At 45.5% G+C, this 25332-nt stretch overlaps 1 protein-coding gene across 1 annotated transcript in view; it reads left to right on the top strand.

Moving 5' to 3' along the window:
* Positions 1-18047, top strand: part of WNK4 (WNK lysine deficient protein kinase 4) — a 616132-nt gene extending 598085 nt beyond the window's left edge. Inside the window, exon 21 of the mRNA XM_089683941.1 lies at positions 17490-18047. Coding sequence (XP_089540067.1) covers positions 17490-17492 — 3 coding nt within the window. The 3' untranslated portion in view covers positions 17493-18047. The remainder of the gene's footprint in view (positions 1-17489) is intronic.
* The last annotated feature ends 7285 nt before the right edge of the window (positions 18048-25332 follow it).

The following is a 25332-nucleotide window of genomic DNA, read 5'->3' as shown; positions in this document are numbered from 1 at the left end:
CTGCGACGAGCACTCTTCTTCTCCAAGTTGGACCTGTGGGGAGCTTACAACTTAGTAAGAATCCGGGAAGGTGACAAATGGAAGACGGCCTTCCGAACCCGGTTTGGGCACTTTGAATATCTGGTGATGCCTTTTGGGCTCTGTAATGTACCCGCAACTTTCCAGCACCTGGTAAACGATATATTTCGGGACTGCCTAGATCTTTTCCTAATCGTTTACCTGGATGACATCCTGGTGTTTTCTATTTCCATGGAAAATCACCGGGAGCATGTAAAGAAAACTCTGAATCGTTTACGCCAGCATCATCTCTATGCAAAGGCAGAGAAGTGCGAATTCGAGAGACAATCCATCCAGTTTCTCGGTCTTGTGATCACTCCTGAGGGCATCTCTATGGGCCCCCAAAAGGTGTCCGCTGTCTTAGAATGGCCCATCCCAGGTGACAGGAAAACAGTGCAACGCTTTATTGGATTTTCAAATTTTTATAGAAAATTCATCAAGAATTTCTCTGGAATCATCGCGCCGGTGACACAGCTCACCAGGCAGCATGTTCCCTTCAAGTGGACTCCTGAGGTTCAAACAGCCTTTGAACAACTGAAAACCATGTTCACATCCGCACCCATCCTGAAGCACCCAGACCCTACTTTAGCCTTCGTCCTTGAGGTGGACACATCTGAAAATGCGGTAGGTGCCATATTGTCACAAAGACAGGGGCTCAAATCCCTTCTGCACCCCGTCGCTTTTTTCTCCCGGAAATCGATTATCTCAGAAAGGAACTATGATGTGGGGGACAGAGAGCTATTAGCCATCAAGGCAGCATTGGAAGAGTGGCGGTACCTACTAGAAGGGGCATCCCATCCTATTCTTATCTATACTGACCATAAGAACTTGGAGTATCTGAAAACGGCTAAGCGCCTCAGACCACGACAAGCAAGATGGGCACTATTCTTTTCTCGCTTTGTTTTCCATCTGATGTACCGTCCGGGATCTAAAAATGCAAACCTGATGCTCTGTCCCGTATGTTTCCCGACCCAATTGTGCAGCCGGAACCCAATACGATCTTACCTGCCAAAAACTTCTTATTCCTTCAGACAGACCTTCTAACGCAGATCAGGGAAGTTGTGGATAACCATCCACCTCCCATAAATATGCATCTACAACTAAAGGACAGTTTGTACTTTCACCAAGATCAAATCTTCGTGCCTGAAGAACTTCGAACCCTTGTTCTCCGGAGATGTCATGACCATCCTTTAGCAGGGCACTTTGGAATTCATAAGACTTCAGATCTGGTCTTTTGCTCCTTCTGGTGGCCAAATGCAGTGAAGGATTGCCAGGACTATGTGAAATCTTGCACCATCTGCCTGAGGAACAAATCTGATAAAAGCAAGACCTGGGGCCTGTTAGAATCTCTGCCTATACCGGAAAAGCCTTGGAGTATGATCTCCATGGAATTTATTGTCGAACTGCCCCCATCTGAAAGCTTCACCACTATTTTTGTAGTAGTCGATCGACTGTATAAAATAGCTCATTTCATCCCCTTGAAAGGGACTCCTTCTGCCACAGAAACTGCCTCTGCTTTCATCAAAGAAATCATAAGATTACATGGCGTTCCTCTGAATATTGTGTCTGACCAAGGAGTGCAGTTCACATTTAAATTCTGGAAGGCTCTGTGTGAGGCATTAGAGATCGAGCTACGCTTCTCCTCAGCTTATCATCCTCAAACTAATGGACAGATGGAAAGGACAAACCAGACTCTAGAGCAATATCTCCGTTGCTTCTCCTCTTACGCACAGGATGACTGGACGGCACTCCTCCCATTAGCAGAATTTGCTTACAATAATTCCACCCACTCTGCCACCAAACAATCTCCTTTTTTCACCAGCTACGGGTACCACCCCTCTATTCTTCCGAAAATGCCAGTAGAAGCCGCTGTTCCAGCAGTTCAAGAAAGAATGGAGTTCCTCAGAAGGAACGGCAAAGTATTGCAGAGAACAATTTCGGAAACTCAGGCGAGCAACAAGAAATTCTTTGATCGGAAGAAAAAGGGCAACTTGAAACTAAATCAAGGGGATAAGGTTTGGCTATCCACAGCTAATTTGAAATTGAGTTGTCCATCAAGGAAGCTTGGCCCAAGGTACTTGGGACCATTTTACATCAAAAGAAAGGTGAACCCTGTGGCCTTGGAATCGGAATTACCTGCTAGCATGAAGGTTCATCCGGTATTCCACTGCTCCCTGTTAAAACAGCATATCCCAAGTGAGTTTCCCAACCGGAATCCAGAGGCACCTGCTCCTCTGCTAGTTGAGGGTGAAGAGGAATACAAAGTTGAAGCGATCTTGAACTGTAGGAAGAGGGGCGGACAAACCCAGTTCCTCATTAAATGGAAGGGTTATGGACCAGAGGATAACTCCTGGGAACCATCCACTAATGTCCATGCCCCACGGATACTTCAAGCCTACCTCCGTCGTCATCCTGAGAAACGAGCCCTAGTGGGCATCCGGAGGCTGCCCATAGGGGGGAGGGCAATATCAGGGAACGAGAAGATCGCCGCAGCGCATGAATCTGCGCATGAACAGGATTCCAACAAGGTATGCAGGCAGGCACTAGGACCCAGGAGCACCTGTCACCGATGACGGCGCCGGGCAGACACTAGGACCCAGGCACGCCTGTCGGCGCTGGGCGGGCTATTTAAAGAGCACCTCGGTGACCCCGCCTGCTTGTGACCCTTCCAACACACATATGTCCCTGTGGATTAACAGAGAGGAAAGGGGGAAAAATGAGGGACAACATGGAGATCCTTAACAAAATGGAGGACTGCGTCAGTCTCTGGTACGCATGTTTGCGACAGTATTAACTCCCCGAAAACGCCTGTCAGGATAAGGTGTCACCATAGACTTGAAAGGGAGGCATTGAAAGGCTTCAACTCCTCCTGACTCGACATGAGGCTTCAATATAGAAGCAATGCGATGCTAACGCTTCATGTTTTGATAATGTGAACAGTACTGTGTGCTGCCCATAGTATCATTTCCATAGGCGTTTGAGGAGCGTTAAAAACTCCCCTCAAACACCTGCTTTCAAAGCCAGTGTGAACTAGGCCTAACAGTCACTGAACTGCTGCTACTACTGAAGGCTGCTCTGTGTGCTAACGCCTACCTAGAGCGGAGGGGGGAGGAGGAAGGAGGTTAATAGGAAGGGAGAGAGTAGCTGTGTGTGTTGTGTGAAGTCTCGGGAGTGGGCAGAAAGCTCAGAGCTAACATCAATCAAACAGAGAAGAGAGATGGGGGGCGGATCCCGACCTGAATGTCTACATGATGCTCAAGAGAAGACTGTAGCCCCTCCAACATGTAATTAATTCTATTTTAACAGAAAGGGTGCACTTCTCAGAGGGCTAGAAAGATTTGTAGGCACTAGCAGCTCATAAGGATTAAGATTAGGCTACAAAAAGGAAACCCATACCTCTTTTAACTACATGCCCTCCAGAGGATTTACCCCCCTTCCTGACCAGGCCATTTTTTGTGTTACAGCACTGCGTTACTTTAACTGACAATTGCAATCATGCAATGCTGCACCCAAATGAAATTTACATTATTTTTTCCCACAAATAAAGCTTTCTTTTGGTGGTATTTGACCGCCTGTGTGGTTTTAATTTTTTTTGCGCTATTAACAAAAATGACCGTCAATTTTGAAAAATAAAAAACAATATTTTTGAATTTTTGCTATAAAACATGTCCAGTAAAAAAAAATCTAATTTCTTCATAAATTAAGGCCAAAATGTATTCTGCTACATGTCTTTGCTAAAAAAAAAAAATCCCAATACGTGTAAATTAATTGGTTTACGTGAAAGTTGTAGCGTTTACAAATGGCGGTATAGATACTGGAATTTTTATTTCTATTTTTTTTATAGTAGTTATGGCGGTGATCAGCAACTTATAGAGTAGCGGGCATTCTGACACTGGGGGGAACTGACTAATTGCCACTGACATCCCCAGTGACACTAATACAGGGATCATTGCTAATAAAAAAGCACTGACACTGTACTAATGACACTGGGCAGGACGGGGTTAACATCTGGGGCGATCAAAGGGTTAACTGTGTGCTGTTTTACATCATGTGATGTGTGTGTTTTACTTGGGAAACATGCTGCTGTGTATTTCTCTGCTGTGCAGAGAAATATACAGCAGAATGTCCATGCTGGCCAGAGAGAGACCTGTTTACACACAGGTCTCTCCCCTGTCAGTTTTATAAGGTGATCGTCAGGTAATCTCTGGCCGAGACATGGTGATCGACATCCGTAGCTCCCAATGGCGGCACAGGTAGGGTGGCGCGCACACGCACCCCCCAACCAGGAAATGCAAATCATGTATATATACACATTATTTTGTGCAGCCCTGCTGCCCTGTAGCAGTACTTCTACTATAGGATGGCAGGAAAGCGATTAAAAATCAGCGTCAGTGATGTAATACATGGAGCAATTCACAGCCAACATCTGCTCCCATATAGCAAAGCAAGCTATAGTGTGAGTTTATAGCTTCAGTGCTATGATGCCTTGTATAAGGGCATCCCCATCTGTTTGGGCGAAAATAGTAGCTGCCAAAGCTCCCATACAGCAATTAAAGGAGGGGGGCCCTGTCAGACAAGCTGTATGGGACCCCATGATTTCTAAAGGCAGCCCTGATGGTATATATACTGTATATATGAAAATTTTGGTGCCGAAACTGAAAATTCAGGATGCACTTGGCCGAAAACCAAAATGTCTGCTCATGTGGGGATGGGGAGGCTCATTTTTTTGTCATTTTTACTTGTAATGTGTGTTTTTTTTAACTTATGATTTTATTGCTGTCACATAAAGGACCAATAGTCCCCTATGTGATAGCATATAAGTGACAGGTTTTCTTTGTAGTGGGGATGTGATGGGGGGGGGGGGCAGGGAAGGAGCAGTGTATACAGTGAGGGAGCAGTGTATACAGACAGGTTTTTAAATGCAATTGCCGGCTTTTTTTTTTCTTCACTTTATAGCTCTAAGAAGGAGCTGTAATTCGCCCCGCCGCTAAAGTAAACAAAGGGGCAGGGTCACTGGGTAATGTCACTGGGTGACCCCCTCCCTATGTTTACTTTAGCGGAGTGGCGAATTACAGCTCCTTCTTGAAGCTATAAAGTGAAGAAAAAAAAATCCGGCAATTGCATTTAAAAACCTGCAATGACATTTAGCAGCAGCAAGTAAGCCTTTCTGTATACAATGCTCCTTCACTGTATACACTGCTCACCTCCTCTCCTGCCTTTCCCCTGCCCTCTCCATCTGCAGTACACACAGCCCTCCCAAACCCCCAGGCCAAATAGTTAGTCCACCCCTCATTGGGGACGTGTCTAATTATCGGCACCTGTATCGGCTCATTTTTTCAGGTCAGCAAAATGCCAATAGGGCTATTTTCTGCCGATATGTTTTGGCTGCCAAAATGTCTGTGCATCCCTAATAAATAAATATATATATATATATATATATATATATATATATATACATACACACACACACTGTGTCACTACCCCGTTAGGAGTCGCTAGAAGATTTGGGTCTCCCTATAGTCCTGCACAGCCAGGCATCACGCACCTTCACACAGGCTTGCATCCAGAGTCAGAGATCAGTCCTTGAGCTTTGGTGTGTGATTTTTATTTAGGGGATTTGAACTAGGATAGGGTTAGGGGTGTACTGGATGCCCAAGGAAACCGATAAACGGAGGAAAACTTCCTGGAACTATTTACAAGCCTTCACTGCAGCACAGTCCCTGTAGAGAGCTAGCCAGCGTCTCTTTAGTGTACCACCTCAAACCCTAGATGAACTCCTCTTCTTCACCCAGCAATCTGGAGATATCTCTTGTGACGGGCGTGACGTCAGACCCCAGCCCTTCTCACCAAACTCGTGACCGAAGGACTAGCCAATCTAAAACCGTGCTGTGCGTAACAATGCCACGCCCAGCTGCACCCTGCACAACGCTTTCCAGCTAATTGGACCACAATCTATGTACCGGCATGGGGAAAGAACAAAAAGTCTGACGCGTTTCGAGGACTTGGCTCTTCCTCAGAGGCAAGTCCTCGAAATGCGTCAGTCTTTTGGATGTCTAAACTCCCTATTGCGGACTTATACTCAGCGCGGTGTTGATCCAGCTGTTCTTTTATGATGTGCCTTGACTATATTGTCGTTTGTGAGTACAACACCTACTTTATTTTTTATTAAACATTTTTTATGGTAATGCACTAGGCCTGTGCGCCCTCTTTTTGTTCTTTCCCCATTCAGTATATTTGGATTCCAGCGGTCCATTTGAGGGCAGCAAGGTGTGCATGTTCCAGGACATTCTTAATGTGGTTGTAGCCTGCATCGAGTCCATCCCCAAGCGCAGGAGCATTTGTGTTTGCTGGTTCTATGTACCGGCAGCCTGGGAGCGATTGTTATTATGCGATTATGCAATTAACCCTTCACACTGCCACCACTTCCTTTTTATACAGAGAAAGAAGAAACTCAGCAATACACTAGGATGATTGGTTAACCGTCAGTATCCCGCTATCTCTACAGACCGGTTATACAGAGGGTTAAATACTCATAGTAGCGCTCTCCAGCGGCAGGGATTCGTAAGTTACATTCAGGAGCTATAGAAACAGTTCAACACTTTTAGAAAGTAAGATTTATTACCAAAAGGTCAAAAGGGTGCAGTAAAAATATTTACAGAAAGAAGATGTAACCAATATACAGAGCTGAACAGCACAGCAAACAGATAACAGAAAGAAGTTTAGGTAAATAAGTACTTGCCAAATAAATGCCTGGGGTTAAGCAGTTTCAAGTCTGATGAGCTAAAAAGGGATTTCTGGTCTCGCAGTCGGCTTCGTTGTTGCAGCGAGATTCTCCTTTGCCTTCTGTCCGATAGATGTTATATCGCAGACGGTCCTCACTTCTCTGACTACACACAAAACATAACAGCTTCTTTTTCTACACAAAATCAACTGGTATCTTCCTATCATGGACAAGCCAATACCTTATTTGGCAAAAGAATTGTTAGGCAGGGCTCAGCATCATGCGCTGCTTGCATTCCTGCGGGAGGGGGAATGAGGGGATAACGTCTGCTCTAGTACCAAAATGCCGAAGTTTGGGATAAAATGGAGAACCGCACTTCTCCCTGTGAGCAGGATTGAGACACCTCCCCCCTCAGGTAGTTGCATGGGAGGGAACTACAATTTCCCTCCTGATGCAACTGACCTCTGCCCAGAGGTTCACCTTGGGTTGACAGGGTGCCATTGCACTACGGGAGAAACAGGTTCCTTCTGTTGTGCCGACCAAGTGAGTGGTCACGGGGGAGCACCAGTCGGCTGTGACTATCCGGATATCGTGGCGACTGCCGGGGTGCCCACCTGTTCACAAAATACTTCGGCTCAGGGATGTCATCTGCTAACATGTTGAGATATAGCTTTTTGTCGAGGTAGAGAATGAGCTTTCCCTTTCCCATCTCCTTCCTCTGAACCAGGACTATATCTGACCCGAAGGTCGTGCTGCCTGTGTGTACCGAAACCGGACAGGCGAATTCTGGAAATCGCTGCTCAGGTGGTTCCCCAGGTACCTTTGTCCAAGATGAACCGTCCTCTTTACCTGCTAGCATCCAGGACACCAGTTCCGTCAGTTTCCTGTCTGCTAGGTCAGTCATGGGTCCAGCTGAGCTATGATAGTTGCACCCAGGTGTCTTACCGTAGCCAGCTGCATCCAAGACTGGCGAAACCTGCTTCTTGGCCTGGGGAGTAGGCCAGGCCATAACTGCCTCAGTCTCTTCATTCCCAGACCTCTGGTGGTTCCCAAAACTGAACCAGACATGCCCCTCTGACAGTTACCATTCTCAACTGTCAGACTAGGCACGGTCAGTTCACTCCTGACTAGTGACAGGGGCCCGAGTTGCTCTTCCCAGACAGGGCTGAGAACCGCAAGGCCCCTAAAGTGGGCAACTGTGTTAGCCGTGTACCGGGGTGGGCTCCCCAGGATACAGTGAAGTCACGAACGAGGAAACAACCCCAACACCAGCTTTTGCCACAACAGAATTTTACTTAGATGTGGCAAGTAAACTCAACCACAAATGCTGGGAACATACAATAAATTTACATACACCCAGCCCAACGGCTGAGACCCTTGTGCTGCACAGCACGGCGACTTCTGATGGATGAAGGTAGAAAGTGAAGTAATTTACCTACTGGCGGGCACAAATAAGCTGCCACACCTTACCTGTTATTACCCTAAAAGATCAGGAATCAGTGTATGGGTGTATGGTATGGGCTAGCCTGCGGTGCAGCACAACAGCTTACAATCTTACACAAATCTACAGTATTCCCCCTCCCATAAAAGGTCCTGTAGCACGTGCCTGAGTATTCCTTCTGAGCAAAACACCAGTCTGGCTTGAGTTTGTAGGATTTTATCAGCTCTCCAATGTGAAATGTCACTTTAAGTAGTGGAGTCCTTCCAATGATCAGTAACAACACTTGCGGCCTGACACAAACAGAGACCCTAACTAACTATCGGCCTGGACTCAGTCTCTGGGCGCCAACACTGAAATGAGGTGTGTGCACGATCTTACCGACCTGGGTCTGCTTTGCATCCGCTGGTGACTCTGAACAGAACAAATGTTGCTTAGTTCCTCTGCTCTCATCAGCCTTCCTGGCAGCAATCTCTGGTTAGTGAGGGACACTTTCACACCTGGATGTCATCGGATTCTCAGCTCACACGGCCACTGCATTCAGCATCGTCCAAAACATGGCTGCAGTCTCCTCTTCCTGTTCACTAAAACTCCAACTCTGTGTGAAAACTCCACCTCTTCATGAATATACAAATATCTATGCAGTCTGAGCCTGTGTTAGAAAAACAGTGACATCTTGTGGCTAAACCGCAGAATGTCAGTCAAATCATTAATTTACTGCACACAAACAGTGTTCAAACAATGAGAGCTGTTTCCCCATCTCACAACTGCACCCAGTCCCATTCCACATTGTAGGCCATTCCTGACCCCTGGGGGGGTGGTTGGTGCATTCTCAACCCAAATTAGCTTTCCCAGGAATTCAGGCAAGCCACATGGGTTGGTGAAGGCTGACTCGTCCTGAGCCTCCTGGTTTAGAGATGGTGGCCCAGACCCTCTGCTCAGGTCCATGATGGTTAGACAGCGGGCCCCTTCCGGATGCTTCATTACCTCATGGCTCCTGGGCAGGGGGTAGGCCACAACCACAGGGCTGGCGCTCAATTTTCCAAGGTCCTCACAAAGTCTGGTCATCTGATCCTGTTTGGGGACCGAGACTACCGGGGATGCCCAGACTCTAGCTGACCCCTGGATTCCTGACGGCACTATTCCCTCTGTCTCTTTGGCCCGTTCAGTCTGCACCTCCTGTGAGATGAGGTTGGCTGAAGGCAAGGGGGAAAGATACACCCTGCCGTCCAACTCATGAACAGCACAGTGAGCTCTCCCCTGGTTTTCCTGAACTCTGACACCATCTCTCATAGGCCTTGCCAGCAGCTCCTGTACTTGAATGGAAAGGAGAGGTGATTGGAGCTGAAGGCCGCAACCCTTCTCGGAGATCCGCTGATCAACTCCAATGAGGCCCCTCGCACTTCCAATCCAGGTGTGTTGTCACTGCCTAGGACATGTTTTCCTGCCTGGTGACACATCAGGACAGGTCAGATCATGTGACATGCTTTCAGTCTCCCTGTCAGGCCTTTGTTTATCCTTCTCAGCAGGGATGCTCACAGCTATCTGGCTGCTGAGGTCCATGTGTGAATTGCTTTCCAGTGCTGCCTTACACGTGGAACTACAAGTCCCAGCCGGCTTCCCAGTACCATGCAAGGACAACGCCTGGACACTTATCAAGGTAGAATCCTCTGGGCCTGGGCAAGGAACAGGCCTACACAGACCATCCCTTTGCTCAGCCCTCAGAGATTGTACCTTCGCCCCCTTCACAGCACTGTGGTTGACCCCCAACAATGAAAATGCATGATTTTTATCCTCATGACCATCATCATTAGCATTACCAACCTTATCATCAACGTGATTGACATTGTCAATATCAGCATCATCGTCAGCATTATCATCACTATCATTGACCGTATCAACATTATCAATATCAGCTTCATCGTCATCATTTTCAAGAGGTACGTTTCTAATGTCCATGACACATGAGTTCGATACCTTCCCAGACAAGGGGATTTCTTCTCCTTCTCCAGCTAATGGAGAATCCTGTAGCCCCACTCCATTCCCGGCCCCCTCCCTCTGTCCATCCACAGGTTGCCCAGACATTACCCCAACATCTGCACACAGTACCTCGGCATGTCCAGAGAGTTCCAGGGGGGCCTTCCGGGTATTCTCGGCAGGGGCGTAATAGGACACAAGAGTACCCAAATCGGCACCCAACAAAACAGGTGTGGGAATTTCATCCGAGACCCTCACCTCCCTCATCCCCCTTCCCGCACCCCAATCTATAAATACCTTTGCACAGGGTATGCGATCGGGTCCCCCCAACTCCTGTGAGGGTAAGGAACTTCCCTGGGATGAGGTTCCTTTGCTTAATCACCTCTGGCCCGATCAAGGTGACTTCTGCTCCAGTGTCCCGGAAACCAGTTACAGACCGGTTGCCCACAGTGACTGGCTACAAGTTGGCGGGGGTTACCCGCATCTTCCTGTGGACAAACAGCACTGAAGAAGAGTTCCTGGCCGGCTGGCCAGGTGATGTCATTTCCTTCTGCTCAGGACACTGCGTCCTGAGATGTCCGGTTTTCCCACAGGTGAAACATCTGCGGTTGTCAGTCAGGAATACCTTTGCCCCAGGTGCTGCAGGTGTTGGGTGATGGGGATCTTGACTCGCCAGCGTAGGAGGGGTTGCAATGGGCGATTTCCCTCCTTTCCAGCCATTTGGAGTAGCCTTGCGATGGTCAGACACCCGCGTGTGGACAAAGGTATCTGCCAAATTGGCTGCAGCTTTAGCAGAGGCTGGTTCTCTTTCTAAGACAAACTGTCTGACGTCTCCCGGGAAGATATCCAGGAGCTGATCTCGTATCATGAGATCTTCTAAAGACTCGTAGGAGTCCGCTTTCAGTCCTTTAGTCCACTGTCAGAATGTGGTGCATAAGCAACTCGCCACATCCGTGTAAGAGTCCCCAGGTCCCTTTTGCATGGACCTGAACCGCTTGCGGTACACTTCCGGGGTCATCTGATACTTCCGGATGATGGCATCTTTTAAAGCTTCATAATTGTCTTCCTGCCCCTCTGGCATTTCAACAAACGTATCCAGGGCCTTACCTCGTAGCCCTGGGGTCAGGTACCAAGCCCATTGAGTTGGGGGCACATGGTACTGACGGCACGTTTTTTCAAATGACCGTAAATAGGTGTCATTGTCACTATCTTTGTCCATCACTGGAAACTTGGCAGCTGTGCCCACGGCCAGAGTGGCGTCCCTGTGCTCTAGGGACCCGGGGTTCTGCACCTGTCGCTGTGGCCTCTCCATCTCCAGCTCGTGCCGACGATCAGCTTCCCTCTGCACCACCTCTCTCTCAGCCCTGCATTCCGCCGCCTCTCTGTCAGCCGCTGCTTGGCGTTCCGCCACCTCTGTCAGCCGCTGCTTGGCGTTCTGCCACCTCTCTGTCAGCCGCTGCTTGGCATTCCGCAGCTTCTCTGTCAGTCGCTGCTTGGCGTTCCATGAACCGCAGGTATGCCTCAGGATCTGTCTCCTTGATGCGTTCCAGGGCTTCCTGCATCTGAGGAGAGTCTCTGCTGGTTACAGGCACTCCGGTGCTGGCCCGCTCAGGCGGTGGTGGGATGATAACATGCAGTGATCCTCCATTGTCAGTCTCTGTACGCCTATCCTGCGAGGCCATCTCTGAGCCACTGGGATCGGATGTAGCGGGAACCCCGTCATGGTCAAGTTCCCCCGAGTTCTGCTCTGCTCGGATATCATACTCCCATAGGTCCCGAAATCAAATCAAATCTTCACGATTTTTGCGACCGACGTCCATTCCTCGTGAGGTATATTCTGCCTTCAAATCACTTTTGCTCATTTTCTCGTATTCTGCTGCACCAGGCATCACTGCAAGCAAAGACAGAATAGAAAGTAGACAAAGTAAGGAGCTGTTGCTATATGTCTCTCTCTCTCTCTCTCTCTCTCTTTCTCTCTCTCTATATATATATATATATATATACACATATATACACACACACACACACAATATGCACCACTTGTTTCTAAGGACTGTTTCCACAAAGGTTACAATCCTTCAGTGCAGAGCTAATTTTTAACACTGCACTGAAGCTCTTAATGCAACTATCCCATGTACGCTGCCAACAATATGTGACGGGCGCAGCATCAGACCCCAGCCCTTCTCACCAAACTCGTGAAAGAAGGACTAGCCAATCTAAAACCGCGCTGTGCGTAACAATGCCACACCCAGCTGCACCCTGCACAATGATTTTCCAGTTAATTGGACCACAATCTATGTACAGGCAGCCTGGGAGCGATTGTTACTGGGTCAGGTTAATTATGCAATTAACCCTTCACACTGCCACCACCTCCTTTTTATACAGAGAAAGAAGAAACTCAGCAATACACTAGGATGATTGGTTAACCGTCAGTATCCCGCTATCTCTACAGACCGGTTATACAGAGGGTTAAATACTCATAGTAGCGCTCTCCAGCGGCAGGGATTCGTAAGTTACATTCAGGAGCTATAGAAAACAGTTCAACACTTTTAGAAAGTAAGATTTATTACCAAAAGGTCAAAAGGGTGCAGTAAAAATATTTACAGAAAGAAGATGTAACCAATATATCTATATATAAATATACAGAGCACAACAGCACAGCAAACAGATAACAGAAAGAAGTTTAGGTAAATAAGTACTTGCCAAATAAATGCCTGGGGTTAAGCAGTTTCAAGTCTGATGAGCTAAAAAGGGATTTCTGGTCTCGCACTCGGTTTCGTTGTTGCAGTGAGATTCTCCTTTGCTTTCTGTCCGATAGATGTTATATCACAGACGGTCCTCACTTCTCTGACTACACACAAAACATAACAGCTTCTTTTTCTACACAAAATCAACTGGTATCTTCCTATCACGGACAAGCCAATACCTTATTTGGCAAAATAATTGTTAGGCAGGGCTCAGCATCATACGCTGCTTGCATTCCTGAGGGAGGGGGAATGAGGGGATAACGTCTGCTCTAGTACCAAAATGCCGAAGTTTGGGGTAAAATGGAGAACCGCACTTCTCCCTAGGAGCAGGATTGTGACATCCCTGATCAGGGGATCTGGTGCCTGTTACTTTAAAGATGGACATTCCCAAATAGGCAGTGAATCTTTTTTCTCACCAGAGTGCTCCTTTCTCCATATGCCCAATGGGTGCAGGAGCAGGAGTACTCAGTTCCACTGGTGAGTTGGTGGCTGCTACCAGGCGTTGTAGCTGGGCTGCTCCTTCCCTGCCATACAGGTGGCCTGCACTCTGGGGACCAGTGAAGATCTGAGATTTCTTTCATTCCATCTCCAGGCCTGCAGGAAGGCCACATCCCATCGGGCCTCTTTGCAGCATTCTGCCTTCAGCCTTCCTCACTGTCTTCCATCCAAACTCTCCTGCAACTGAGCAGACTCCAACACTTTTAAGGGTATCCCAGCCCCTCGCCAAGTCATCTCTTGGGGATTAGCTAGGATCCCTCAAGCGTGAAATCCAGCCATTCCTCAGATCCACTCATGGCCTTTCTCCAAAGCCCCAGAGCAAAGGAAAATCCTAGAGGGGCTGTCCTGCAGAGCCCCCCCAGCTCCTGACCACAATTTGACCTTCTTGCTATTATGCCAAGGCTGCTACTCAGCCCTCCTCCCTATCAATCAGGATGCTAGCTCCCCCTAGCTAACTAGGAGGGCCCTATAAATATATATGTTGGACCCCCTTTTTCCTTCAGAACTACCCTAATTCTTCATTGCATTCAACAAGGTGTTGGAAACATTTCTCAGAGATTTTGGTTCATATTACCATGATAGAATCACACAGGTACTGCAGATTTGTTGGCTGCTCATCCATGATGCGAATCTCCCATTCCACCACATCCCATAGGTGCTCTATTGGATTGAGATCTGGTGACTGTGGAGGTCATTGGAGTACAGTGAACAGATTGTCATGTTCAAGAAACCAGATTGAGATGATTTGAGCTTTGTGACATGGTGTATTATCCTGCTGGACGTAGCCATCCGAAGATGGGCACACTGTAGCCATAAAGGGATGCATAAGGTCAGCAACAATACTTAGGTAGGTCATGGTGTTTAAACGATGCTCAGTTAGTACTAAGGAGCTCAAAGTGTGCCAAAAAAATATCCCTCACACCATTAAACCACCACCAGCCTGAACCATTGATACAAGGCAGATGGATCCATGCTTTCATGTTGTTTATGCCAAATGACCCTACCATCTGAATGTCACAGCTGAAATCGAGACTCATCAGACCAGGTAACGTTTTTCCAGTCTTCTATTGTCCAATTTTGGTGAGCCGGTGTGAATTGTAGCCTCCGTTCTTAGCTGACAGGAGTGGCACCTGGTGTGGTCTTCTGCATTCCTTGGTTGTAACTAGTGGTTATTTGAGTTACTGTTGCCTGTCATCTTGAACTAGTCTGCCCATTCTCCTCCAACATCAATAAGGCATTTTCATCCACACAACTGCCGCTCACTGGATATTTTGTCTTTTTCGGACCATTCCCTGTAAACCCTAGAGATGGTTGTGCATAAAAATCCCAGTAGATCTAAAATACTCAGACCAGCCCATCTGGCACCAACAACCATGTCACATTCAAAGCCACTTAAATCCCCTTTCTTCCCATTCTGATGCTTGGTTTTAACTTCAGCAAGTCCTCTTCACCATGTCTGGATGCCAAAAAGCATTGAGTTGCTGCCATGTGATTAGCTGATTAGCAATTAAACAGGTGTACCTAATAAAGAGGAGTAGCTGAGTGTATATACAGTACTCAGCATAAATGAGTACACCCCTTTTGAAAAGTAAGATTTTAGTAGATATCTCAATGAACACAAGAAAAATTTCCAACATTTTCACAAAACTGAGTTTTATGGAACATTTGTTTAGCTCATTACATGTAAGTAAGGTTAACCACTTGCCCTCCTGAGGATTTACCTCCCATTCCTGACTGGGCCATTTTTTGTGTTACAGTGCTGCTTTATTTCAACTGACAATTGCGCAGTCAAGCAACATTGCACCCAAATGAAATGTATGTCTTTTTTTTCCCATGAATTGAGCTTTCTTTCGGTGGTATTTGATCGTCTCTGCGTTTTTTGTTTTTTTTTTTGCTATAAACAAAAAAGGCCAACAATTTTGAGAACAAAACAATATTTTTGACTTTTTGCTATTAAACATGTCCAGTAAAAAAATTTTAAAAATCTAATTTCGTCATAAATTAAGGCCAAAATGTATTCTGCTAAATGTCTTTGCTAAAAAAAATCCCAATACGTGTAAATTAATTGGTTTATGTGAAAGTTATAGCGTTTACAAATGGCGGTATAGATACTGGAATTTAAAATTTTTTTTTACTAGTAATGGCAGTGATCAGCGACTAATAGCGGGACTGCAGCGGGCATTCTGACACTGGGGGGGAACTGACTTGGTGTCGCTGACTACCCTAGTGACACCAATACAGTGATCAGTGCTAAAAAAAAGTGCACTGACACTGTACTAATGGCACTGGGCAGGAAGGGGTTAACACGAGGGATCAAAGGGTTAACTGTGTGCTGTTTCACTGTAAGCTGTGTCCGTGTGCTTCACTGTAATCACACTGCTTTGCATGGCTGTGCTGTGCACAGAAATCCAAAGCAGTGTGCACAAGCTGACAGGGAGGAGATCTGTTTTGTTTACAAACAGTTCTGCTCCCCATCAGGGATGCTCAGCAATCACTGGGCGCTGGCGAGTTATCACCGGCTGGGACCCGGTGATTGACCGATGTGGTTGTGAATGGTGGCACGGGTAAGGCGATCACGCCCCCTACCTGGAAATGCAAAATCTCGTATATATACACACGTGATTTTGCACACCTGTGCTGCCCTGTAACAGTATATCTGCTATAGGGCGGTTTGGAAGCAATTAATAATATACGTTAGATTACAAAATCTTCTGTTTTACTCAAATTAGTTGATGCAAAAATTAATACACCCCACACCAAAAACTACTACCTCTAGTATTTTGTATGACTTCCATGATTTGTAAGGACAGCACCAAGTCTTCTAGGCATGGACAAGTTGGCGACATATTGCAACATCTATCTTTTTCCGTTCTTCAAGAATGACCTCTTTTAGGGTCTGAATGCTGGATGGAGAGAGATGCTCAACTTTTGTCTTCAGAATTCCCCATAGGTGTTCGATTGAGTTCAGATCAGGAGACATACTTGGCCACTGAATCACTTTCACCTTTTCTTCAGAAAAGCAACAGTGGCCTTAGATGTGAGTTTTGGACCATTGTCATGTTGGAAAAGTGCACGATGAACAAGAGCACAGAGTGATGGTAGCATCTTCTCTTTCAATATAGAGCAGTACATCTGTGAATTTATGGTCCCACCAATGGAATACTACTCCCCCATACCAGCAGCACTCATGCAGCCCCACTACCACCATGTTTCACAGTAGGCACCGTGAATTTTTCTTTGTACTCCTCTCCTTTGCGATGCCATACAGTTTTGAAGCCATCAGTACCAAAAGCATTCATCTTGGTCTCATCACTCCAGAGTACAGAGTAGTCTTTTTCAGCATGGGCCTTGGCAAATTCTAGGCAGGCTTTTTTGTGCATGGGCTTCCTTCATGGCCAACATCCATGCATGCCATTTCTATGCAGTATGGTTGGTTGGAGCATTCTCTCTAAGCAGCCTGGGAGTTTTATAGAGCCCAGAGCCCTTAACTCACTACAGCTGAGCTCATGAAATCATCAGTGAGCCAAACAGACTGACTACACAGCACAAAAGGAGAAACAGTCAGTGTAGAGCATGAACCTGGGACAAATATACTGTACCTCCCATCCTGGACACATCCCTTAGTTCTTCCTGCCTTCCTGTCACAATATATGCCCTATGTATATAGATAGCATGCCAACACTGCTTGTTCTGGGTCTGTGTGAAGATAGTGAAAGATAAGGATAGCTGCCCAGAGCATGCACCTTCAAAAACAAGTCAGCCAAAACATTTTTATTTCTATCCTGACAGAATTCCCAGAAGTAATCATTTGTATGTTCAACACACCTCACGAATAATAATCACACAATAATAACACCGCTGAATATGGAGGGATTGAAATGTTTCTGTATGAAGTAGTCTCCAGAAGGAGTGTAATTTCAATCTGGACTGGAAAACACTGGAAACTTGAGGCTACTTCAAAAAAACTGCATAAGCTTGTTGCTGTCATTATTCAGTGTGTAATGCAAATGTTTTAACTACAATTGATAATGAAAATTATTTCTTTTCCTAGTAATGCCTTCAATACAAAACACTTGAACATGAATATTGGACTACCTCGGTGGTTGTGGTTCTGCCAAGTGACGTCTTCTATGGTTTAGACTTGTCAAGTATTGACTGATGTGGGAGAATCTGCTGAAAGCCTGCACAATGATACTGCAGAGTAAAGATTAGTCTTCTGGCTTGGTGGATACTAGATATAAAATAGATAACTAAAACCATAGCTGTCATAGTAACTGCCAGTTTGGACATCTCTATCTTTTTACCAGCTACTTGAGCTCATGTTAGCCAGAGGACAAGTCCACGATGGCTAAAGCTTGAGGGTAACCTGTAGTGGAATGAGCGTTGCATTATGCAGTGTTTAGCAGAAACCATTGTTGCATTTAATCAAATGCTCTTGATCATGAGACTGTGAGTTACTCAACCATGCACTTTGGACTTGGGGAAAAAAAAGAAAGGGGAAAGCTGTCTGCCAACATTTTTGCCATTTGGTTTTTTCACTTGAAACCATGAAAACAATGAAAAAGCATCATCCTATAAAGCTATAGCAATAAAAGAACTGAAATTGGAAGTTTTGAAAAAGAGCAATGCTGACTGTATACTATGAATATGAACCACAGAAATTACGCTGGCTATTGTTTATCACATCAAATAGAATTTAATGAACATCTTTTAAAATGTAGCTTGCATATAACCTGATTGTCTAGGATATTCATTATAAACCAGCAATGGCTTAAAGGACCAATTAACCTAAAACACAAGTTGGAATGTATAAAATAGTGGTTGATTGCAATTTTATAGATACCTATGTATGTATTTAAGATTCTGAGTTTATTAGAACTAAAGATATGTGAGCTAAAGCTGTGATTTTGTTGCATTAATAATGTTCTACTTACTGCTGTCTACCTGTCTAGTCATCAGGGGTGTCACAAGCACCAGGCGCTCAGGGCAAGTGCCCTGCATCTCTTGCGAGGTGCCTCGGGTCACTACCTGGCTGCTATAGTTGACGCTGCAGCAGCCAACATCTCTCCCTAATGGCTGCCTGTCACAAGCAGTCAACATCAGAGCCAAGGGAAGATGCCGCTAGATTTCTTCTCAGCTCTGACATATCCCATAACACAACATGAAGAGGAGTCTGGGAAGACAGACATCTCCCAGGATTGAGATGCGCTGTATCTGAGGTCTGAAAGTTTCAGGGAGGGATGGGGGGGATTGTACTGGAGGTACACAATGACCAGGGGAGGGAGGGGTTACAAAGATACGTGCTGGGAAGAGTGATTTGCAGGAGGACTTGTGCTGGGAAGAATTTAGAGGGGAAAATGATTTATACTAGAAAGGGGAATTGGGGAGGGGTATTTGTGCTAGATGGTGGAAGAGGATTTGTGCTGGGAGAGGTGATTATGGGGGGGAGAGGATTATTGCTGGGAGAAAGGATTGGGGGAAGATGGAGATCATTCTAGGGGGAATTGTGTTGGGAAGGGGGCTAGAGGTTGGGGGGGGGGTTGTGCTGGGGAGATTTATAGGTAGAGGATTTGTACTAGAAGGGGGGTTTGGGGGTGGGAGGCTGGGAGGGGAAGCAGAATTGTCCTAGGAGGGGGGAGAGGATGTGTGCTAGGAAGGGGAATTGGAGACAGAGGATTTGTGCTGAGAGGGGTGAAATTTAGGGGGGTGCACAATTTTACATGCCCATGACTCCTGCACTATTTTGTTTTGTACTCCCTAGGCCCCTGCACTCTGTGCATTACACACCCATGACCCCTGGACTCTATGATGTGTTCCTAAACTTGACACTGACTGCAGCACTCTGTGTATTGTGTGTTCCTGACCCTTTCGCTCTGTGCATGGAACACCCCTGCACTCTGCCTTACTAACTCCTGCACTATGAACACTATATGGTACATTAGATAGTCCTCACAGAATTGTCCATTGTATTAACAGTTGGTGTTTGGTCAGCAGACCCTGACTATATTAGTGAAGCTCCTCTTTAAGGTTGGCTCAGACAAATTGTTAGCATTCTGTCTAATTTCATCATTTCATTTGTTTATATTATTATTTGGCTGAGGTTTTTTTGTGACTCTGAGACTCTTACTTGTGGCACAGCAATTAAAGCATATTTTATAGGTACATGGAGGCTCAAGTTTTGATTAACCATACCCCTTAAACCCCTCCTGCTATTAACAGTTTGGCAATATCACTCCTCCCAAAGGTGCCCTAGACCTTGTACAATCCAAGCAACACCCCCTGCTAGTTGTGCTTTTGAAGAACACTGCAGTCAGCCTCTCTTCAGCTTGAAGTGATTGATTAATTAACATTTTTGTTTTCAGCTTTGCTGAATATCTCAGTTTAATGTAAATGATCACAATAAGTCCCAATTCACAGTATTATCATTCTCATGTGTTAATGATGAACTTCGGTGTCTACTGATGACAAAGAAAATGAGCCATTTGAGTAAAGAGCCAAAGAGTAAAAAAAAAATAGATTTATGAGAAATAGAAACATTCAGTAGATAAATATTTTGCAAAATTTATTTTTGTGAATTGATTATCATGAGAAATAACAAAGAAATGTAAAATAACTTTATCAGTTGTGTGAATTGATGCTATATTCTTTCAAGCTATAGGAATGTATACACTGATAACAGCAAATGGTATTTTCAAAGAGTTGTGCAAAGCAATTTGTGTTTTAGGTTTAGAGGCCTTCGGCTTTAAAGTGAATTGTTCCTTTGCCCATAAACAGAATGTAGAAGGTTTGCCTAACTGTTTCCTCTCCAGCAGTGTAAAGATATCTTTCCTTCATTCCCCACCATTTCGTTTAGCCACTGGGAGCGAAGTGAAATCCCCTACACCAGGGGTCCTCAAACTTTTTAAACAGGGGGCCAGTTCACTGTTACTCAGACTGTTGAGGGCCGGACTATAGTTTGAAATAAATATGAAAGAATTCCTATGTATACCCACATATCTTATTTGTGCGGCAAAAGATGCAGCACGCTGGACTTTTGGTGTGCTTTCAGAAAATGCAGAAAAAAATGCGCAACCTAATAGAAATGTATAGGACTGCAACTATAACTGCGTGTAAAATGCAGGAAATCCCCCTTTACATTACACAGTCCCTGCACCTCTGACCCCCCCTTACATTACACAGCCCCTGCATCTCTGGATTCATTTACATTACACAGCCCACTTGTACATTACACAGCCCCCTACACATTACACAGCCCCCTATACATTACACAGCCCCCTGCACATTACACAGGCCCCTACACATTACACAGCCCCCTGCATATTACACAGCCCCCTATACATTACACAGCCCCCTACACATTACACAGCCCCCTGTACATTACACAGCCCCCTTGCACATTACACAGCCCCCTGCACATTACACAGCCCCCTCGACACTATTCCCTCTCCTTCGAATTTGCTAGCCTCAGCATCTCTGCCCCTTCCTACCTTACTCGGCATGCGGGAGACAGCAGCGCTGAATGGCGGGAGCTGCTAATTTTTCATATTAACAAGCTGGTGATTGGTTGCTAGGACCACCTAGCAATCAATCACCAGCTGGTTAACTTGGAAAGCTAACTCCAACAGCTCCCTCCCTTTTTTCAGTATGGCATAAGAACAGATTTTCAGGGCTTCTGTAATCCTCAGAAGCCATTTGAAAGCCACAAATAAAAAGACCATATTTTTTCCCTTCTCATGAACTCCAATGACATCAAAGTCACCTATTTTTTGTAGCAATTAAAGTGTTACTAAACCCAGGCCCCTGCATTCACCCTCTCTGGTCTCCCACAGTACACAGAACATGGAAATGCAATCATTTTAGTAAATATAAACTACTAAATACCTTTTCTCATCAGCAGTATATAGCAGTCTTGTGACTTCTATCGGTGTCCAGCAAAGCACTGGATAAAGCTTGTAGGAGGAATTTTCTTTCTGCTCTAGGAGTATCTTATAGTCCTGACCCTCTGTCTGGACAGTGCTGATTGGCCCTGTGCTGATCACATGCTCCCTCCCAAGGGAAAAAAACCTCTCTAGCAATACACACCAAACTGAGCATGCGAATGTGATTACGGATTCAGTCTGTGTCAGGTGGTCATTTCAACAAGAGGAGGGGCAGAGACGAAAGGATCAAATAGCCTTTTTACACAGTGCAGAGGATTAACCCCTTAGGTTCCAAAGTGAGAATAGCAAGCATGCTTTACTGCATATACAGACTGATTTTACTGTTGTGGGTTTAGTAACACTTTTAAACTAATTTTCGCTAATCCCTATTTGTGATTGGTCCGGTGCTATTACATGGGGCCAGGGAAGGAGTCCATAGTCCTTTGTAAGTTGTGACAAGTTCCCCAATCAGAAAGACAGGAGGGTGAGGAAGGAGGAGTATAAACTGCTGATGAGAAGGAGAGATAAGTAAACCTTTTACTTCACTTTAACTTTGTTATTGTAAGACCGAAAACATACCAAATAATGGAGGAATTCCTGAAAGTATGCTGCTTGATTCTTAGTATTGCTGTAAAAGATTAGCACTGTATAATGTAAAATGAACTTGTTCCTGTTTTCTTATACAAAAAAATATATAATTTTATATTGCCTTATTTTCATTGTATACACAGTGTAAAAGGAAAAAGAGGTGTGTGTGTGTGTGTGTGTGTGTGTGTGTGTGTGTGTGTGTGTGTGTGCGCGTGTGTGCGTGGTACGCGTGTGCATCTATTCTTCAAGGGAAATGATCCAAGCCAAAGAAACTGTAAAACCTCACTTTAAAATATCAAATAAACAACCAAAAACACTGCCACACTTCTTTGAGGATGTTTTACAATATGTTACCATAATATACTGTATAGACAATTAAAGAAAGACGTGAAAGAGGATAAAGTGGAACAAGGGGGTATGGTTCAAAATGGAGAAAACCAGGAATAATATATTTTACTGAACAACTCCAGATTTAGCTAATGTGCAATAGTATATTTTTATGACCATATTGCAAACATACACATACACACATGCAAATATTTTACAGCATGTACCTGCTAAACTATGTCGTGTATATGATGTGTATATTAGATGTTGACAGGATCGATGGCTATCCCATCAAATTCTAAATTTCATATATCTCTCACTTAGCACATTATTATTATTATACAGGATTTATATAGCGCCAACAGTTTGCTCAGCGCTTTACAATATAAAGGGAGACAATATAGCAACAATACAGTTCAATACAAGAGGGATAGGAGGGCCCTGCTCCTTGGAGCTTACAATCTAGGAGGGAGGGGCTAGTGGTACAAAAGGTAGTAAATGTGGGGGATGGACTGGTTGGAAGAGTAGAAGATTCCATTATTAGCTGAGGGCAGGATAGGCTTCCCTGAAGAGATAGGTTTTCAGAGATCAGCTAAAAGTGAGCAGAGTAGGCGATAGTCTGATAAATTGGAGTAGAGAGTTCCAGAGGATGGGGGAAGCTCTGGAGAAATCCTGGAGATGAGCATGGTAGGAGGAGACAAGGGAGCTAGAGAACAGGAAGTCATGCGAGGAGCGGAGGGTACGGTTTGGGTGATATTTGGAGACAAGATTGGTGATGTAATTTGGGGCAGAGTTATAAATGGCTTTATATGTTATTGTTTTGAATTTTATTCGGTGGGCAATGGGAAGCCAGTGGAGGGATTGGCAGAGAGGGGTGGCAGATACAGAACGGTTAGTAAGGTGGATGAGTCTGGCAGCAGCACTCATGCTAGACTGAAGAGGGGATAGCCTGCGATTAGGTAGGCCAATGAGGAGGGAGTTACAATAGTCAAGGCGAGAGATAACCAGGGAGTGAATAAGTTGCTTAGTAGTTTCCAAGGTTAAAAACGGGCGTATCTTGGAGATGTTGTGTAGGTGAAGTCTATAAGATTTGGACAACAATTGGATTTGGGGCTGAAAGGACAGATGGGAGTCCAGCATTATACCTAGCACCCTGGCATGAGGGGAGGAACTGATGGTTGTGTTATTGATCTTGATGGAGAAGTCAGGGGAGGGGGCACGGGCTGGAGGGAATATTAAGAGCTCAGTTTTGGAAAGATTGAGTTTGAGGAAGTGCAGTGACATCCATGCTGATATGTCGCTTATTAGGTTAGTAAAGCGAGAGGAGACTGAAGGGGTGAGGTGAGGAATAGAAAGATAGATTTGTGTGTCATCAGCATAGAGATGGTACTTAAAGCCATGGGAGTTTATCAAGTGACCAAGGGAGGAGGTGTAGATGGAGAAGAGTAGGGGTCCAAGGACGGAACCTTGAGGGACCCCTACAGAAAGAGGGAGTGAAGAGAAAGAGCCAGAGTTATAGGTAATGCTCAAGGAGCGCTGCAATAGGTAGGAGGAGAACCAGGAGAGAGCAGAGTCTTGGAGGCCATGAGAGTGGAGTTTTGAGGAGGAGGGGATGGTCAACCATATCAAAAGCCGCAGAGAGGTCAAGTAGTAAGAGTACAGAGTAGTGGCCATTGGTTTTAGCAGTTAGTAGATCATTCATGAGTTTTAGTAGGGCAGTTTCAGTGGAGTGCTGTGAGCGAAAGCCAGACTGTAAAAGGTCAAGAAGGTTGTTGTCAGTGAAGTAGGACTAGGCATTCTAAGAGTTTAGAGGTAAACGGGAGTAGGGAGATGGGACTTAAGTTGTTCAGGTTGGTGGGGTCCAGGGAGGGCTTTTTAATTATGGGAGTGATGTGTGCATGCTTTAGAGGTCAAGAAGGTTGTTGTCAGTGAGGTAGGACTAGGCATTCTAAGAGTTTAGAGGTAAACGGGAGTAGGGAGATGGGACTTAAGTTGTTCAGGTTGGTGGGGTCCAGGGAGGGCTTTTTAATTTTGGGAGTGATGTGTGCATGCTTTAGAGGTAGATTGCAGTGGCCAGGTCAGGACAGGGGAGAGATTCTGTCATAGAGTTGGTCAGTTGCAGAGGGGAAAGGAGCAGGGTTCAAGTGGTGAAGGTTTCTGCAGGTAATTGTTTGCTGCTTGGAGGGATAAGTGTTTGAAGATGAGGACACTGTGAAGGTGGTGAGATTGTGATCAGAGAGAGGAAAGGGGGTGTTTGTGAGGTTGTAGGGAGTGCAAAGATGGAAGAAAACAAGGTCTAATGTATTCCCATCAGAGTGAGTGGAGGACTGTGTCCATTGTGCTAATGCAAAAGATGAGGTTAGGTTGAAGATTTGGGATGTAGCCGGGTTGTTCACAATTAATCGGGATGTTGAAATCTCCAAGAATGATAGTGGGTATTTCAGGAGGAGAGAAAGTAGGGTAGCCAGGTGGAGAAATCATCAAGAAAGCGTGACACCGGTCCAGGAGAAAACAGCCGAATACAGTGAGTCTCGAAAATAGAGAAGCATAGAGAGGGAGGGTTATGGAGGACTTGAAAGGTGCGCAGTGGGGATAGAAGCAAACCAACCCCATCTTTCTGACCACTGGGTCTGGGTGAGTGGGTCCAGAGGAGGCCTCCATAGGAAAGTGCTGCGGGAGAAGAAGAATCTGTTGCTTGAAGCCAGGTTTCTGTGATTGCTAGTAGGTTAAGAGAGCGGGAGATAAAAAGGTCATGGACAAAGGTGAGCTTATTACAGACAGAGCGGGCATTCCAGAGTGCACATGAAAAAGGGAGGGTGGTTTTTGGGAGCATGGGGACTGATATTAAATTGAGGGGATTTTGACTATTCCTGGAGAAAAGAGGGTGGCTGGTGTGGGGGTGAGATACTGGAGGACCAGGGTTTGGGGAGATATCCCCAGAGGCTAGGAGAAGAAGAAGGGTGAGGATTGTAACATGATAGTGGGATGTACACGAGTGTACATGCCATCCAGTCCTGGTGTTTGGGTCGGCAGGAGAGTAAAGTATTAGTAGCAGTGAGG

This window comes from Staurois parvus, unplaced genomic scaffold, assembly GCF_062004578.1.
Source record: "Staurois parvus isolate SC_StPar_1 unplaced genomic scaffold, SC_StPar_1.0 ptg000328l, whole genome shotgun sequence".
Taxonomy (NCBI): domain Eukaryota; kingdom Metazoa; phylum Chordata; class Amphibia; order Anura; family Ranidae; genus Staurois; species Staurois parvus.
This window is presented reverse-complemented; position numbering and strand designations above follow the sequence as displayed.